The sequence below is a fragment of the Littorina saxatilis genome, linkage group LG6 (assembly GCF_037325665.1).
Source record: "Littorina saxatilis isolate snail1 linkage group LG6, US_GU_Lsax_2.0, whole genome shotgun sequence".
Lineage (NCBI taxonomy): Eukaryota > Metazoa > Mollusca > Gastropoda > Littorinimorpha > Littorinidae > Littorina > Littorina saxatilis.
In genome coordinates, this window is record NC_090250.1 from 2,139,662 (window position 1) to 2,158,291 (window position 18,630).

The window sequence follows — 18,630 nt, forward strand, 5'->3', positions numbered from 1 at the left end:
TCGTCCTTTGGCTAATCTCCTTGGAACTCCAGATCTTCTTTAGCATGACAAAGGCTCCCCGTGCTTTCCCAATCCTTGCTTTGACGTCCCTGTCCGAGCCTCCTTGTCCGTCAATGATGCTCCCCAGGTAAACAAAGGACTCCACTTCCTTGATGGGCTCCCCATTGATCATCACCGGATTGTCGGCTGTGGTGTTGGTCTTAATCAATTCGGTTTTCCTCTTGTTGATCTTGAGTCCTACACCGGCTGATATTGTCTCCAGGTGAGTAGTCTTGTCTTGCATTTGGGCATGGTTGTGGGAAAGGAGGGCAAGATCATCCGCAAAGTCGAGGTCTTCCAGTTGATCGAAGAGTGTCCATTGTATCCCATTTCTCCTGCCTGCTGTTGTGGTCTTCATGATCCAGTCGATAGCCAGAAGAAATAGGAATGGTGACAGTATACATCCTTGTCGTACCCCCGTTTTCACCTCAAAACTGTCGGATAGCTGGCCAGCATGTGCGACTCTACACTTCATATCCTGGTAGGTGCCCCGGATGAGGGAGATGAATTTCTCTGGAATGCCGTAGTGCCGCATGAGTTTCCACAGTGACTCTCTGTCCACGCTGTCGAAGGCTTTCTCATAATCAATGAAGTTGATGTATAGAGGAGACTTCCACTCCAGCGACTGCTCCACTATGATGCGTAAACTGGCAATCTGGTCAGGACAGGATCTGTTCTTCCTGAAACCCGCCTGTTCATCCCTGAGCTTGGTGTCAACTGCCTCCTTCATTCTATCCAAAAGGATTCGGTTGAGAACCTTCCCTGGCACGGACAGCAGCATGATCCCTCGGTAGTTTCCACAGTCTCGAAGATCCCCTTTCTTTGGAATCTTGATGATGATGCCTTCTCTCCATTGAGGTGGCACCTCTTCCTCCTCCCAAATCTTGCCAAACAGACTGTGGAACAAACTAATAGATGTCTCCATGTCTGCTTTGATGGCTTCTGCCGGTATCTCATCTGGCCCCGACGCTTTTCCATTTTTTAGTGACATTATGGCTTTCTTGATTTCCTCCTTTGTGGGCTTGTCTGTGTTGATGGGCAGTTCTGTCTCTGCTGGTCTGATGTCCGGTGGTGCTGCAGGGGTGGGTCTGTTCAATAGCTCCTTGAAGTGTTCCGCCCATCGCTTCATCTGATCGTCTGTCGTTGTTATTGGATCCCCATTCTTGTCCCTCACTGGTTTGTCGGTCTGCTGAAATTTTCCTGCTAACTTCTTGGTCGTCATGTAGAGATCTTTCAGATTTCCCTGTCCTGCAGCTTCTTCTGCCTCCTTCGCCAGGTTGTCTATGTAGTCTTTCTTGTCCTTCTTTATTCCTTTCTTTACTTCTTTCTCCGCCGCTGTGTACTCTTTCTGTGCCTTTGCTTTGCCTGCTCTCGTTCTGCTCTCGTTCCTCGCTTTCTTCTTCTTCTTCCTATCTTCAATTTTCTGAATGGTGTCTGCAGAGATCCATTCCTTGTGCTGCGATTTTTTCTTGCCCACCACTTCCTCGCAGGTATCCTTCCACATCTTGCTGTAGTGTTCCCACTGGCTCTTTATGTCTGCCTCATCTTCTTCGATCATCCCTTGAAGTGGCTGGAATCTGTTGGTGAGGCTTATCTGGAATCTTGTGCGTACTTCTTCATCTCTTAGCATTCCCACGTTGAACTTAACCCTAGCGTTGTTTGAGCTGTGGTGTTTCTTTAATCGCAGTCTGACTGTTGTGGTAACTAGCTGGTGGTCTGTGTACACATCTGCTCCCCTCATCACCCGTACATCCATCCAGGATCGTCTGAACTTTTTGTTGATGCAGATGTGGTCAATCTGGTTCTCTGTGACGTGGTCAGGTGAAATCCAGGTGGCCTTGTGTATTCGCTTGTGGGGGAAGACGCTTCCTCCTATCACCAGTTGGTTCAAGGCACACATCTCTGCAAAACGTTCTCCGTTGTCGTTCATCTGTCCCAGTCCATGCTTCCCCATGATGTCCTCGTATCCTGCGTTGTCCCCTCCAACTTTGGCATTGAAATCTCCCATCACCAGCGTTATATCTCTGTCCTTTATCCCGTCCAGGACTGCTTGTAACTGCCGGTAGTAGTTGTCCTTCTTTTCCACGTCTGGTTCATCGTTTGTTGGGGCATAGCACTGGATGATGTTCAGGTTGATGTTCTTCTTCTTGGTGGCAAACTTTGCTGTGATGATGCGGGGGCTGATAGCTTCATAGCCGATGAGTGCTCTCTGTGCCTCCGGCGCCAACATCAGCGCTACGCCTAACGTGTGTGGGGCTCCTTCTTCTTGGTGTCCCGAATACAAAACTTCCTCTCCTGATGAGAGTCTCACCCTTCCAGATGTTGTCCACCTTGCTTCGCTTATTCCCAGTACTTGGATCTTGTACTTCTTCATCTCTCTTGCTACCTGCAGTGTCTTCCCAGCTTGGTACATGGTCTGCACGTTCCAGGTGGCTATTCTCGTTGTTCGCCTGGTGGTCAGAAGGGGGGTCGGTCTCGCAGCTTCCTTTCGGCTTTCACTGTTGGACGTCATAGATCTCCTTGATGGAGACCCTTCCTCCTCCAGGCATGTGTCTTGGATATTTGTCGTTGATGCTTCTGTAACGTAGTCTTTTTCTAGGCAGGGGTGTTGACCCTACGCAAACCATTTTAGGCTCATGGGGGAGCTGGTCTAGCTTAGTCTGACCTCTATCCTTTGACCTGTCCAGCATGGGTGGCCCTACCAGGAGCATTTGCTCCGGCTGGCATAGCTCTCCGGGTTATCGAGATACTCAAGCCCCCACCCCACGACAAGGAGTAGACCGTGTGGGGGAGGTCTCCGGTACACTGCATAGAAACTAATTGATGAAAAATGAAACTCTTTGTTTCAAACGGTAGGGGAATAAATTACCTTTTTGGCAATCTACTTGGTTTTACTACAACTGGCCGCATCACAAAATTCAAAAGTTAAATGTATGTGTTTAGTTTTTTAATGGCGATTAGTGTAGAATAAGCAATGATAATCAGAATTTAAGAGAGAGAGAGAGAGAGAGAGAGAGAGAGAGAGAGAGAGAGAGAGAGAGAGAGAGAGAGAGAGAGAGAGAGAATTGAATTGAATTGAACTTTATTTATCGAGGGTAACAGAATAAGCAATGTGAGAGAGAGAGAGAGAGAGAGAGAGAGAGAGAGAGAGAGAGAGAGAGAGAGAGAGAGAGAGAGAGAGAGAGAGAGAGAGAAGGCGAATTTGTATTGCATCAAACATAATGACAATGTGTATGTACAAGGGGGAGAACATAATTTGCAGGTGAAAAATCAACACATAGAACAGGAAGTAAAAACAGAAAAAAATAGAGAGAGAGAGAGAGAGAGAGAGAGAGAGAGAGAGAGAGAGAGAGAGAGAGAGAGAGAGAGAGAGAAGTGTATGTGTGAATGTGTTTGTGTGCACATGTATGTGTGTGCCTCATCACAGTGTATGTGTGTGTGCGCCTTGTGTCTGTACAGCACCTTTGTAATCTCTAATAAACTTCGATGAATACAATTGTATATGCTTCAGGATATAATGCTTGCCGTATTAACAATGCTGTTTCTGTGAGGTCTTACAGTATTCTGTTCTTATCTATGCCTCTGTGGTTAACTAAAAAGATTAGTTTGGTACTGCATTAGCTGTGCACAGTCTGATGACTAAGAATGAAAGTATGTAAAACACACACACACACAAAATGACAGGCTTGATTCTCTTTTACACAATTGTTTAATATTGACAAAATCAGTCAGGCACATACAGGATTGATAACTGCAATCAACATCATCAAGCTATTTACATAACATTTGCCTATTTTGTCCTTCATATCTTCTTCTTCTTCCACATTCACTCGTGTTTTTTGCACAAGTCGATTTGTACGTGTATGACTGTTTTTACCCCGCCATTCTGGCAGCATACACCGATTTCGGGGAAGGCATGCTGGGTATTTTTGTGTTTCTATAGCCCACCGAACTCTGACATGGATTACAGGATCCGGTCTTGTGCTTGCATGTACACACGAAGGGGGTTAAGTCACTGGCAGGTGTGCACATAAGTTGACCTGGGAGATCGGAAAAATCGCCACTCTTAACCTACCAGGCGGCAGCGGCCGGGTTTTGAACTCACGACCTCCCGATTAGGAGGCCGATGTCTTACCACCACGTCACTGCGCCCGTCGTCCTTTATATCAACAAATGAAACATCAAAAATACAGGAACACACTCAATACCACCCCCGAACAAATATATACTGTACATACATATTTTTTAAAACATCCAAATTATGGCAGTTTTTGGGTTGCTACCAGTAATAAGAGTAGCAAAAGTCCCCTGCGTATTTGTTCCTTTCAGAAATTTGTCAACATTGAGGATATACTGCATACAGTATCCAGAAGATTGTACTGTTGCCATTCGCGAATTTAGCTTCTACTGGAAAGTGGCTTGCTCACGAGGCCTGACGTGAGCCTAAAATAATAAGACAGATTTGTGATACAGACACAAAGACAGCGAAAAGGACAAACTCTTCGTGCATGTAGACACAGAAAGACGTAAGGAAAAGTTCATTGCTTCAATTTACAGACTCTGACGTCATTCACACAAACATTCATTTTTGTTTGGTCACTCTTGTAAAAGAAGTACATGTAAATCTTTACACAATCTTGGCTGTTATCGTTAGCCTTGTCAAAGTGTGAGTACACAAAACGTTTTTTGCTCTCCTGTATTGAAGCTGTGAGACATAATTGCTAATCAGACTTTGTCATGGGACAGAGATTTCTTCAACACGTGATGAGTTGATGTCTAAGGAAGCCCACATAATTTTGTGTGGAAGATAACTCTGTCCCAGGACAAAGTCTGAATAGCAGGTACTAGTCTATCCGACCGAGCTCAGCAGGTGTGCCTCCATAAACATTGCTGTACTGCTGTCAACTCACACGCTGCTATTTCAATGTCAACAAACTCACTGCTTATTCACAAGAAACTCAATTTTATCAATGTCTTTCATTCAGAGTCTGAACAACACACTGTAATCTTCTTCTTCTTCTTCTGCGTTCGTGGGCTGAAACTCCCACGTACACTTGTGTTTTTTTGCATGAGTGGAATTTTACGTGTATGACCGTTTTTTACCCCGCCATTTAGGCAGCCATACGCCGTTTTCGGAGGAAGCATGCTGGGTATTTTCGTGTTTCTATAACCCACCGAACTCTGACATGGATTACAGGATCTTTTTCGTGCGCACTTGGTCTTGTGCTTGCGTGTACACACGGGGGTGTGCGGACACAGAGGAGAGTCTGCACACAAAGTTGACTCTGAGAAATAAATCTCTCGCCGAAAGTGGGGACGAACTCACGCTGACAGCGGACAACTGGATACAAATCCAGCGCGCTACCGGCTGAGCTACATCCCCGCCCTGACTGAGCTACATCCCCGCCCTGACTGAGCTACATCCCCGCCCTGACTGAGCTACATCCCCGCCCCGACTGAGCTACGTCCCCGCCCCGCCACTGTAATCAATCTGACTCTGTTCTGTAGCGTGGGACTGTCTATTCAAGTGCGCCGCGATAATCTTACTGTTCTGCTCTCAACCTACCGGGTGCAGTTAATATTTAGTCAACAAACTCTCAGCTTACAGTAACAGTCCTCTTCACGGTCTCAACATCGCACTCTTAGTCTATCTGACTGAGTTCCGCGGAGTCAGGCCGCCTCTTCAAATGAGCTTCGATGATCTTGCTGTATTCCGGTCGTCCGACAAGCTGATAGCCCAATGTCAACAAACTCTCCACCTGCGGGTGGAAGCACTTGCTCCCGAAGGTGAAAAGATCAAGGCCAAGTTCGATGCCTTCGCCATAGTCGCACTCATCGTTGGCGAACTGGATGAAGGTGATTATCTCCTGGAGCGGATCCATGTTTTTGTCACGCTCCGATTCCGACTTGCTGTCACGGATCTTGGCAAACATCTTCTGCAATTCACCTGTAATCAGAGAAACCTTGTTTATTTCCAACAGCTTTCTATGGCAGGGGAAAAAAAACCGAAAAAGCCTTCACATGCATTCCACTCCCTCTACCCACCTTGAAACTTTTTTTGAACAAATTATGCAAAATCATTCAACATGGTGATCTCAAGAGTGATTTATGAAGCATTCAAAATGCCGGGAAATAATTATCTTCTTGGTGGAAATATGTCATGGCAGTTTCTAGAACAGCAACGGCACCAGGTACTTTGACAATCAGTATCAGTTAAAAGAGTTAACACATACATACAAAAAAGCCTTATTTTTGATAAGTGCACACACAAATTGAAAAAAATACTGAAGCTTTGCAGTCAACAGGAGCACTCAAGAAGACAGCATTAAATAATCCCACAGAAATCACAACAAAAAATAACAAACATGTGTTTGTTCTCTATGATTGAGACTGTTTGCAAACTTCACTTTGAACTGAAAGAAACATGGTTGACCACAAGGGGAGGAACCATTAGTCGATCCTTATATGGCAAAAAAAATTTAAAAAAATCCTTGACCGACCATATTTTTTCCTCCCGGCCCTATTTTTATTAAAATGGACAAACTGGAGACTTTGCAAGTAAAGTTACTTTTCTCCAGCATCAAGTAAAAAGCAACATACACTTGTGTAATTAAAATACAAACTTCATAAAAAAAAAAGAAAAAAAACCCAACTGCCAACCCTAATTGTGTTTTTTTTTACCTCGTCATCGGAAACAAACGTACTACTTCCTAGCGCCCTAAGATAAAAATGAGAGACTTACGTGGCGTCTCCGGCACAGGCCTGTAGCCCACTTCGTTCTCATCGACTGGTACAACCAGTCCGGCGCCATGGAAAGTCTTGCATACCACCTTCCTGTCTCTCTCCTTCATCCGCTTAGTCTTCAGTTCCAGGGAGTACCTGCCCGCCTCTGCCGCCGTCTTGACCGCTTCTTGCAACTTTTGCAGCGATTTCTTCTCTTCACTTGGCAGGCTCTTGTCCTTCAGTTTCTCGCTGATGTAGAAGCTGTAAAAAATAGATGAACAATACATTATACCCAGAAGGAAAAATACGTTTGTTTCCAATGAAAGAGGCAAACAAAAATGAAGGTGGGTAGGTCAGTTCCATCTGTTTGTTTTGTTTTTTGTTTTGATTGAAGTCTGATTTTATTTACAAAGACACAAGTAGGTTGTAATTGGCAGGAAATCGTGCAAGCTGTGTTCCCTCGAAGTCAGAGAAGAGTACTTTTTCTTGCAGTATAAAAAATCCAGTTTTGTCATTTTTCGTTAACTTTTGGGTTTTTTTAAGGGTCCAAACAGGTTCTAGGGTCGGGGGGAAGAAGACACCAAAGATGATTAACCCTGAAATGTTCAGTCTTACCTGACAGCAGCAAAGAGGTTGTCTCCCTTGGGTGTGAAGTTTCCATTTTCCTTGGCACTGTTTGCAGCAACCAACACTGGCAGCTCATTCGGGTCATCTCTGTGCACCACAAAATGTTAAATATGTCAAAATGCTGGAAGTCTTCTCGAGGATGTTGGTAGAATGTATTTTCTTCGGTATACTTGCTGAAATGGTCATAAAGGTTTCGGAACTTTTGACTTCCAGGCAGTCCTTGAGTCACCCATACGCCCACAGAGATACAAATTAGGCAATTATGCTGAAATGTTTTTCAGTGATATGAAATAACTGTCAGCGTTTTAAGCAATATAAAAAAAACAATCTGTGTTTTGCCGACTTTCAAAGTCAAATGAGATCCATGCTTTTATAAGAAGATAGCTGAAGTTGTGGCATCTTAAAATACTACTTATAATCTGTCCTCATGCTGCTACATTTTCCCCCCATTTACACAGCTTGAGCTAATTTGAAAACTGGAACAGTCATTAATCAGCTCCACTGGGTGCCCGTTCCTGCCCGTATCACATACAAAATCAACACTCTCACCTACAAATGCCTCCATGGTCTCGCCCCTGCCTATCTCTCCGACTCTCTCTCTCTCTATGTCCCTTCACGAGCACTCAGATCATCTGCCGACTCCCTCAAGCTCAACATCCCCCACACCAAACTCAAAACAGCAGGTCAACGCTCATTTTCTTTCCAAGCACCTAGCCAATGGAACACACTACCTCTCCCCCTCCGTCAACAACAGTCCCTCGAATCATTCAAATCTGCACTCAAGACATTCCTTTTTTCCACATAATTCATGCATTCTACACTGCCCACCCCATCCCACCCTGAATAACTGTACACATTTTAATGGTTGATGGTGTGTGTGTTGGTGACTTTAAGTCTCCGTGTGTGTGAATGAGTGTATGTGCGCCTTGAGTCGCCTGTTGGTGAGATATGTGCGCGTTATAAATATTCGTATTATTATTATTATTATTATTCTGCTTTCACTTTGCATCTCCCTTTTTCTCATAGAAAAACCGGCACAGTTGGCCTAGTGGTAAGGCGTCTGCCCCGTGATCGGGAGGTCGTGGGTTCGAACCCCGGCCGGGTCATACCTAAGACTTTAAAATTGGCAATTTAGTGGCTGCTCCGCCTGGCGTCTGGCATTATGGGGTTAGTGCTAGGACTGGTTGGTCCGGTGCAGACCTGTTTACCCCCATAAGTGTTTTGGAGTAATGCTCAGCCCCAAAAATAGTAATCCTGGCACAAAAATAGTAATCATCCAGCATTCGTCGCCAATTACAACGCACATGACAACTGTGTCTGCGAAACGCAATCATGCACATATATCCATCATTCACACATCAGTCAGTTTTTGTAGTAATCATAATTTCAAAGAAGATCACATCAAAAGCACATGCATCACTGATTCTTTTTCGTTTGCTCGTAGTAGGCCTTTTTCAGTGTGTCAAGCGCTTCTCTACTGTACTTGCGCTTGCCGAATGAGTGAGGGCGAGACTTCACCACTAGAATAACCTTGCTCTCCAGCGTCTCATCAGACAGACATGATCTCTGGTCAGTCCTGTGCTTTTTCACCCCATTTTGCCATTGAAAAAAACAATGCCAAACATGTGAATAGTTAAAAAAAAAGTAAAACATTTTTTTTATTTTTTTTTTTACATTTTTTTTTTTGGTGAAAATCGTAGTCTTGACACGGATAACGGAATGGCGTATTTTTTTCAGAAAATCGTAATAAATTACGCCAAAATCGTAAGGGTAAACAGGTCTGTCCGGTGTCAGAATAATGTGACTGGGTGAGACATGAAGCCTGTGGTGCGACTTCTGTCTTGTGTGTGGCGCACGTTATATGTCAAAGCAGCACCGCCCTGATATGGCCCTTCGTGGTCGGCTGGGCGTTAAGCAAACAAACAAACAAACTCATAGAAAACTACCCTTTCAGTTTCAGACCTTGATAAATACTCACCTAAAATAGCCTAAATGAAACTGTTTTTTGTCATCTCCTTTGATGACTGTCAAGAACTCAGGGGGGTCGTAATAATATCGCCAGTGCAGGAGAAAGTTTGGACGCCGCCCTGAGCTGTTGCGAGCGATGTCCTTGTGTTGGCCAGCAAGGATGTCGTAGGGTCCCACCAACGTGAAACCAAGTGTGTCCTCAAGCGCCTCTGTGTGGCAAAAGATGGTTTAAAAGGTAATGAAAAAAAAATCTGTTTAAAAACAATACAATACTACTACAGGGTTCCACACAACCCCAAAAGTCAAGGGTATTCATACCCTTTCAGGAAAAAAGTCAAGGGTTTTTATACCCCTTCCAGATTTTTCACAGGGTATGAGTGACAATCGGTGTATCCATGAAATGTCATTTTTTTCCCATATGATTGCCTGTCTGGTAGTTATCACCTTTGCCATTTTGACGTTGTGACAGCACCGGATAGGCTAAAGCGAACAGTGCCATCGAGATGATCAGTTCAAAGATATCGCGCAGTTTGAGGACAAGGGAGGCAACCTCTGCTTCACGGTTTGTTTGTTTGTTTGCTTAACGCCCAGCCGACCACGAAGGGCCATATCAGGGCGGTGCTGCTTTGACATTTAACATGCGCCACACACAAGACAGAAGTCGCAGCACAGGCTTCATGTCTCACCCAGTCACATTATTCTGACACCGGACCAACCAGTCCTAGCACTAACCCCATAATGCCAGACGCCAGGCGGAGCAGCCACTAAATTGCCAATTTTAAAGTCTTAGGTATGACCCGGCCGGGGTTCGAACCCACTACCTCCCGATCACGCGGCGGACGCCTTACCACTAGGCCAACCGTGCCGGTTGCTTCACGGTGTGTCAGTGTCGACAGAGGAGTGGCACGAACACGGCGTGTACTTTAGTGGTCTCAGTTGAGCAGGCGGCCTGCGTGCTGTTGCTTGTAAACTACCAAAGGCTATACCCTTTCAGCGTTTGACTCGTACGTTTTTTTTTACCTCTTTGGAAGAAAACAGTTACGTATTTATACTTTTTCAGAGAGCATCTCGTACGTGATTTGGAGGGTCAAAGGGTATTATACCCTTAATTCTACGTGATGTGGAACCCTGCTACTAGACAAATTTTCGCTTATGAAAGCTTCTTCAGGACTGACAAACAAACACACAGGGAAACAAGAAGCAATAGCAGCTTTAATAAAAATAAATTAAAAGGCAGACGTGTGCACATCCACTTTATCGAAAGCCAGGTGTCTTCTCTTTTAAAGATACAAACACACAGACGTGTGCACACACTTGAGAAAAATAGCCTGTCCCATTATGCCCGCTCTTTCAAAGAAACTGCAAGACATAGCAATGTGGTCTAAGTTAACACTGCAGTCTAATTAAGTCAACAGTAGATTATTTTTGCCACTAGCTTTCATTAATGTTCACACTTAAACAACTTCACGAGGACATGTATCTATATTACAATCAACAGCTTTGGTAACACACAAACACACACACACACACACACTCTTACAATCAACAAACAATGAAAATGTGGTTTACCCAGAGGATCGTCTGAATTTAAACTCTTGCACAGTTTCCAGAAGTCATAAAAGTCTTCCGGCATTTCCACCAGAAATTTGGACTTGATGTTTTCTCGCACATCTACAGGAGATTCCGGCATTTCCGCATCATCATCTTCCTCCTCGTTCGCACTTTCACCATTGTCTGAACCAGAGTTGTCTTCCCTTTCTTCTGACTCTTCAGGACCTGTGAAAAAAAGTTATACATAAAAACTATCTGATAACTTTAAAATTGGCAATCTAGTGGCTGCTCCGCCTGGCGTCTGGCATTATGGGGTTAGTGCAAGGACTGGTTGGTCCGGTGTCAGAATAATGTGACTGGGTGAGACATGAAGCCTGTGCTGTGACTTCTGTCTTGTGTGTGGCGCACGGTGTCAAAGCAGCACCGCCCTGATATGGCCCTTCGTGGTCGGCTGGGCGTTAAGCAAACAAACAAACAAAAAAAGTGAAACAAAATGAGACAGAGCGCTGTTTAGAGATCTGATAACCAAAGGGAAGTAAGCGCTCTAAATGCATACGACATGTGTAATGGAGTAAGCGAGAATTATCTGGAACCAATCTCCTGGCACCTGAGAGAATAACAAGCAACGAAAAACTCTGATACTTTTTTTGTTTAGGCCCAAGTCTCTGCTAGGATTAATGAGCATGTGAAATGAGACACGTCGCAGAAGTGTAATTGCAGTGTACCCAATAGATCGCCACTGCTGACAAGCCATGTGAAAATGTATTTCTGGTGTCTGCCAGCCCCTGGCAAAAAAGACCCCCCCCCAAAAAAAAACCATGTGTACGTTTGAAGAACAAAAGAGGTAAAGCTTCTACCTGTCTCCGCTTTCTTTAATGACATGCCAGCATCTTCCTTTTCCTCCTCCTCCTTTTCTGGTTCATTTGCTGGTTTCTTTTTCCCGAAGTACTGTGCTATCGTTCCTGCTTTGCCCTTTGCTGTTGTGGTTTCCGTCTTCCTCTTTTTCGGTGATTCCTCCTCTTCGTCCTGCCACAAAAAGAAAATCGATTGTCAATAAACTGTTTATACAGTTATTATCTATTAAACGATAAAAACAACCGCACCCCCCTAAAATAAAATCATGTCATAGATTCTATGACATGATTTTTATTTTCATTTTTTTAGAATCTACTGTTGTGTCACTGTCAGCTCTTAGTCTTACTCTTAGTACTCAAGTATACGTATGCAAAAATACTGCTGTTCAGTCTGTTCTTGCGTATAAGATTTGTTTGTTTGTTTGCTTAACGCCCAGCCGACCACGAAGGGCCATATCAGGGCGGTGCTGCTTTGACATATAATGTGCGCCACACACAAGACAGAAGTCGCAGCACAGGCTTCATGTCTCACCCAGTCACATTATTCTGACACCGGACCAACCAGTCCTAGCACTAACCCCATAATGCCAGACGCCAGGCAGAGCAGCCACTAGATTGCCAATTTTAAAGCCTTAGGTATGACCCGGCCGGGGTTCGAACCCACGACCTCCCGATCACGGGGCGGACGCCTTACCACTAGGCCAACCGTGCCGGTTTGCGTATAAGAATAGTTACAGGTTAATACACAGCATCTGACCGAACGATGCAACATGGTTATGAATAAGAACAAAAGTGGAGGCTGCATATGATTATGACTAGGGCCTAACTCAAATGAGTCAAAACAGCAACTGAGCAAGTTAAAGTAACATCAGCACAACGTACGTAAGCTCATCAGAAACCACGTTCTCAAAGGCAGCAACAAATCTAGAATATAGAAGAGAGTCACTGTTTGTGGAATTCACTGCTGTAATCCCAGTAGAGAAAACTTCAAATGTAAACAAACAACAACAGATTTCGCAAGAGACAAACTGGTTTCCTTCTTTTGTCACGCAGAAACTTCTATCTGCTTCGAAGCCATTTCGCGCCAAACTTAATCGTACTGTCTTCTCTTTAACAATTGTCAAAAACAACAAAAGAAAAGTAAAGCCAACATCTCTGCGATCTCTTTTAGGATGTCGAAACTGTTTCACGTGCTGTTCATTAGTACGGTAGCACTTAGCACCGTATTTGCAGATTGGCTTTGGGTCCACTTTTGCTGGTGTCGCCATGTTGTGATAACTTTCCGGACTTCAAATGTAAAAGAACAATTCAGGGACTGTAAGTTGTTGTAAAAGATTGGTAATAAGTAGATACACAAAGAAAAAGAAAATGGCAACAGATATGCACATGATATACATCTAAATATTTTTTATAGATATTCAAATCGTTTTCTGATAAATTATTTGCTATCATTTACAATATATGTAGACTATTATTTCTACGAACAGACCGCTCCCTTTAGTGTACTTCGTCATCAATTCTTGTTTATGTACACAAGTACCTTGGCGAAAGCCCAACTATTTTTGTGTGACACGCTCAGGGCTGAGAATTCTCGAAGAAAATGGTATTTACTGCAATTTGTCCTGTGTGTCTATGAGTTGTGCAGTGCTAAATGTCTTTTCTGGCTAATCTTTTACGTATGCTTGACAACATTGTACGTTTTTCTTTGTCAGAATGTGATATAATTATGAATCGAATACAAGTTGAGGGTGGCATGTCATTAAATCATTAATTGAGCAAAACAAATGGAGGCAGATCTTTTAGTTTTAGAACACTCGTGTCAGTGATTATAAAAAAAAGAAATCAGAACAGCTTTGTGAAATGTATGTTATTATTAGGAACTTAAATTCAAGAGATCTGTTATGCCACTTAATTTCTACCAAGAACAATTAAACTGATATCGGCTCTCAGTGAGAAAACTTACCCAGAACGACTAGCTGTACTCAAACTACCGAGTCTCGAACACAGGCGTCTTCGAGGTGACATGATCGACCTCTACAAGTATATGCATGGGATCTACGACACAGGCAACCCGAACTTCCAGCTGGCCGAAACCAAAGACACTAGGGGAAACAGCCTCAAGTTGTATAAACCATTTTGTAGGCTGAACGTTCGGAGCTGCTTCTTCGCAGAAAGGGTGATTCCTCACTGGAACAGTCTGCCAGAAACAGTTGTGACAGCACCATCAGTGAACAGTTTCAAAGGAAGGCTGGACAATTTCTGGGCAGACAGACCAGAGAAATTCTCGCCAACGTGCTACCAATAACCGCCCGCGCATGCCACCAACAAAAGTGTTATTGGAGTACTATTCGACAGGATCGATGAACAGGCCTAAGGCCTTAAACATCGCAAGTTCAAGTTCAAGTTCAAGTATAGGCCTAGACGTTGTCTTCCTGTCATTCTCAATTGAAATATTTTCTTTTTTTCTTCTCAGAATGGAAAGTTTGCAATATACAGAAGCACTAGTCCGAAAATAATTATTGTTGTTTTTGACATTATAAAACCTCAAAATTAGTTCACCTATGTTGTGAGAACAGGACATACGTTGACTGGTGAAATGGATGTATGTAAATTAAATTAATGCTCAACTGGACGCGCAAGGGTGTATATATAAATTATAACTTGCTTTGTTACTTGGTTCAGCTTGAAGAAGAGTTTATTAATCTTGGGATTTGTACTTTCAGCCGTCAGAGAATGTGAATGTCGTGGGCCGTGTTCGGCCTTTGACGACAGAGGAAGTGGACAAGGGAGGCAAGTCTGTGGTGAAAGCCACTGGTAGAGACAAAATTGTCGTGGAAGCTGCTGGAAAAGTATGACATGTACAGTGTTTTTTTTAATTTTTTTAATTTTTTTTTTTAGCATTTATTATGAAAGAGATTAACAGTACACAAAAACAACATCTGACAAACAAAGGGAAGCAAACGCTTCTTACGACATGGCTAAGGCCAACAAAAAAAAAAGTCTGTTTACGGTAACCCGACCGACCCTATTTTTTATCGCGCGACCCTAGACTTTTTTTGGGCATTTGGGGGAAAAAAAAAAAAAAAATCTTTTGTTTTTTTTGCAAAATAACGTAAAAATATGGTTTTTTGGAAAAAAAATAAAAAATAAAAAAAATAAAAAAATCCCGACCTACCGACCCTATTTTTTTGGCCTATGTTACCGTAAACAGACCTATTTTTTTGGCCTAATACAGTAATAGAGTTAGTGAGAGTTATGAGGAACCTATCTCCTGGCACCTGAGAGGTGCACTCTTCCACACAGTTTCCAAGCATAAGTTGTCACGGCTTTAGGGTAGGCAGCGAGGGAGAGTGAGAGCGGTGTTGTGTTTAGTGTATTTCCGACTGAAGAGTGAAAAGTCACTGCCACAAGATCGGCATGCACACGGCATTAAGTCTCAGGAAACATGAATACACGCATGCAGGAAAAAAAAAATATGGGTAGCGCCGTATGTATGGCAGCTCGCTTTCCCCGGGGAGAAAGCAGCCCGAATTTCCATGAGGGTAACCTCACTGGACTGTAAATCTTATCCAATCCAATCCAAAAAACAAAAACAAGAAAAACCAACAAAACAGCTGCAATATATTGTTCCGTCTTCATCTGGTTATATTGTTGATTATATGACGTACATGTTTTTCTTATAACTATATGGCTCTGCTGTTTTTTTAATTTTTTAATTTTTAATTTTTGCTTTCAGTCTCAAGATTATATTTTTTCTGTGTTTACCAATATCTGTCAGGTCATGTGATTCTTTCTGTACTGCACCATACTACAATTGCTCAGTCAAGATGATGATTAAGGCCAACAAAAAAAATTGTCTGTGTCTGGTAACATGGCTAAAAAAAATAGGGTCGGTAGGTAGGGATTTTTTTTAATTTTTTTTTTTATTTTTTTTTATTTTTTACCCCAAATGTAGACCAATAAAACTAACTTTAAAAATCGCGCAAAGAGACTGGATTCACTATACATAGAGACAAGACACTCAACACGTTTACAAATCGTCAGCGGACTTTCGTTTTCACACGTTTTTGTTGTTCATTTTCTCACCCTGTCCTTTACCACCAAAAAAAAAAAAAAAAAATTTGGAGTTTGGAAAAAAAAAGTTTAGGGTCGGCGCCGAAATTTAGGGTCAGTCGGGTGACCAGAAACAGAATTTTTTTTTGTGTGGCCTAATGTAAAGTTGTCTTGTGTCTTAAATTTTAATTGTTGTCTGTAACATTTCACATGTGCCGCTGTGTTTGTAAGTTCACAGGAAAAATGTGCTAGATGTAACTGAATTCATGAGTGTTGTAGGAGATTCTTTCCCTGTAGGATTATAACCAATGTATTAAAGTTAAACTCTGTGCTTCAGATTTATGTGTGTTCGCATTATTATCACAGCTTTCAGTTAAATTGTTAACAAGTCATTCTTTTTTCACCAATGTGTAGGAACTCTCAGTCTCTCTGGATGGAGCATATGGACCAGATGCAAAGAATGTAAGTGATTGTGTGTGTGTGTGTGTGTTTGCATGCGTGTGTGTGTTTACATGCGTGTGTGAGGGTATGTATGTTTCTTTGTGCTAGTGTATGCGTGATAGAGAGAGAGAGAGAGAGAGAGAGAGAGAGAGAGAGAGAGAGAGAGAGAGAGAGAGAGAGAGAGAGAGAGAGAGAGAGAGAGAGAGAGAGAGAGAGAGAGAGAGAGTGTGCATGTGCACACATGTATGCACATAATTTGTGCAGAAGCAAATGCACAAAATGTTTAAAAAGCACCAATTTTCAGAAATCAGGCATGAGATTTTTCCATCAAGGTTCCTGGCATTTTTAAAGCTTCAAAGATTATTCTTGAGATCTCCAGGTTGCACAATTTTACATCATTTTTTTCCATGGGCATCCTCTGAGGGTTCTAATTGGTGCTTTTGATTTTGCGTGCATGGTCTCATGCCTGAAAATTTGATGTCCTGCTCATTCGTTGCTTCAGTTTCTTTGTGCTGATAACAATTTATTTTTGCGAAACGGAGTGCATACTAATATAGTGATGCGGCCTATACGTGGCTCGTCCCAATTTTTTTGTTAAAAGTCGGGGGTGTGGCTTATAAAACGGTGCGTCTTGTAATCCGTCAAATACGGTAATGTATTTGTGTCTTTCACTTTCAGACCCAGGTTTTTCAGGAGAAATGTGATACCCTTCTGCAGCGTGCTCTTGATGGCTACAACGTCACTTTTATGGCTTTCGGGGCGGTAAGCATATAGACGCATCAGGCATTGCATGAACCGGATATTTCCAGTACTTTACTGATACAAATTTCCAACTACAGAAAATGAAATTGGCAACTGGTCATACCTGCCGGTAGATATTTTTTTAAATACTTGAATCGACCTGTTGACATGACAAGAGAGCCAGGATTTCTGCTTGCAAGAGATACAGGTTTAGAAAATGGCACGGGCATCCGTTGCATATTATATACAAACAAATAAACAGATCAAGGAAATAGAATCCATTTACTTGTAAACACTTTATTTTTTGCTTTAACTATTTGAAAGCTTTGCTTCTCTTTAGTGTTTACTGGTGTCTGTAGATGGTTACCCATGGTTTTTGCATGTTTGTCACACGTTAAAATGTGACTGATGTAGCGTATTGAAACAAATGTTTGAATGGGTGAAGGTCTTTCAAATAATTATTGTTTTCTACTTCATATACATTTTTTTTTACAATATCTGTTGCAGACTGGAAGTGGCAAGAGTTACCTCATGGCTGGAAATGATCAGGAACTCGGCATTGCTCCGATGGTATGCAAAATATATTGTTCTTATGGTTCTTCTTTTCATAGAAAAAGGATAAAGTGTCAAGAGCTAACAAAGCAATAATTTCAAACAGGTCTGCAAGTAGTATTGGATGTATATTGACAAGTTGTTAGCATTTGAATGGGCTGATAATAAGGAATGATTGGCATGAGTCCTGAATTAACCGAGTGGAAGTGGCATCAGTGACAGTGACGTCAAGCAGTATGTAAGAAATGTTAAGTCCTTTGTACTGGAAACTTGCATTCTCCCAGTAAGGTCATATATTGTACTACGTTGCAAGCCCCTGGAGCAATTTTTTGATTAGTGCTTTTGTGAACAAGAAACAATTAACAAGTGGCTCTATCCCATCTCCCCCCTTTCCCCGTCGCGATATAACCTTCGTGGTTGAAAACGACGTTAAACACCAAATAAAGAAAGAAAAAGTGACAGTGACATACTGAAAGAAAAGCTTAATCGGGTTATTGCATAGTGATTAATAAAGGAGAAATGAGTAGAAGTTTTTTTGTTGGTTTAAAACAACGAATATTTTATTCAATTTTAGTATCGTGACAGTCATATTATATACAATATTTAACATCGAACGCAGAAGAAGAAGAAGAATATACAATATTTGACATTGAGGATCCGTACTCAAGCATTAAGCTTATACATGTATTAGCGAATAAAAAAGAAAGAGGAGTGTTTCTGTTTGCATGATGCTTTATTCCTCACTGATGAAATTCATTGTTTTCTTTGTCATTTAACAGGTGATTCAGCAGCTGTTCCAGCACCTGAGACAGCGCAGCAACAAAGAGTTCATGGTCACCGCTTCTTTTGTGGAGGTATGTGAACGGCAAAAGTTAATGATCGAGAAAATGGCCTAATTGGATTGTTGGTATGTGTATCCAATTCTAAGATTCTAAAAAAATATTGGAACACCCAGCATATACTAGTAGAAATGCTTTACTGTTAGCAACTGATAACATATATATAAAACGATCCAAATTTATGTTCATCTTATTCTACATCATTTCCTGATTCCAAAAACATATAAATATGTTATATTTGG

At 42.3% G+C, this 18,630-nt stretch overlaps 2 protein-coding genes across 2 annotated transcripts in view; one reads left to right on the plus strand and one right to left on the minus strand.

Moving 5' to 3' along the window:
* Positions 1-4,906: 4,906 nt before the first annotated feature.
* Positions 4,907-13,044, minus strand: LOC138968279 (histone PARylation factor 1-like). Its single transcript, XM_070340837.1, has 7 exons — positions 12,914-13,044; positions 11,766-11,934; positions 10,927-11,133; positions 9,368-9,566; positions 7,378-7,476; positions 6,782-7,023; positions 4,907-5,986 (listed from the first exon to the last, which is right to left on the minus strand). The coding sequence occupies exons 1-7, from the start codon at positions 13,028-13,030 to the stop codon at positions 5,682-5,684; spliced, it is 1,338 nt and encodes a 445-aa protein (XP_070196938.1). The 5' UTR covers positions 13,031-13,044; the 3' UTR covers positions 4,907-5,681.
* A 240-nt stretch (positions 13,045-13,284) lies between these two features.
* The window catches only part of LOC138968291 (kinesin-2b-like), a 29,108-nt gene continuing 23,762 nt past the window's right edge, over positions 13,285-18,630 (plus strand). The window contains exons 1-6 of the mRNA XM_070340850.1: positions 13,285-13,365; positions 14,486-14,611; positions 16,230-16,277; positions 16,935-17,018; positions 17,505-17,567; positions 18,329-18,403. Of these exons, the coding sequence (XP_070196951.1) occupies positions 13,363-13,365; positions 14,486-14,611; positions 16,230-16,277; positions 16,935-17,018; positions 17,505-17,567; positions 18,329-18,403 (399 nt within the window). The 5' untranslated portion in view covers positions 13,285-13,362. The remainder of the gene's footprint in view (positions 13,366-14,485; positions 14,612-16,229; positions 16,278-16,934; positions 17,019-17,504; positions 17,568-18,328; positions 18,404-18,630) is intronic.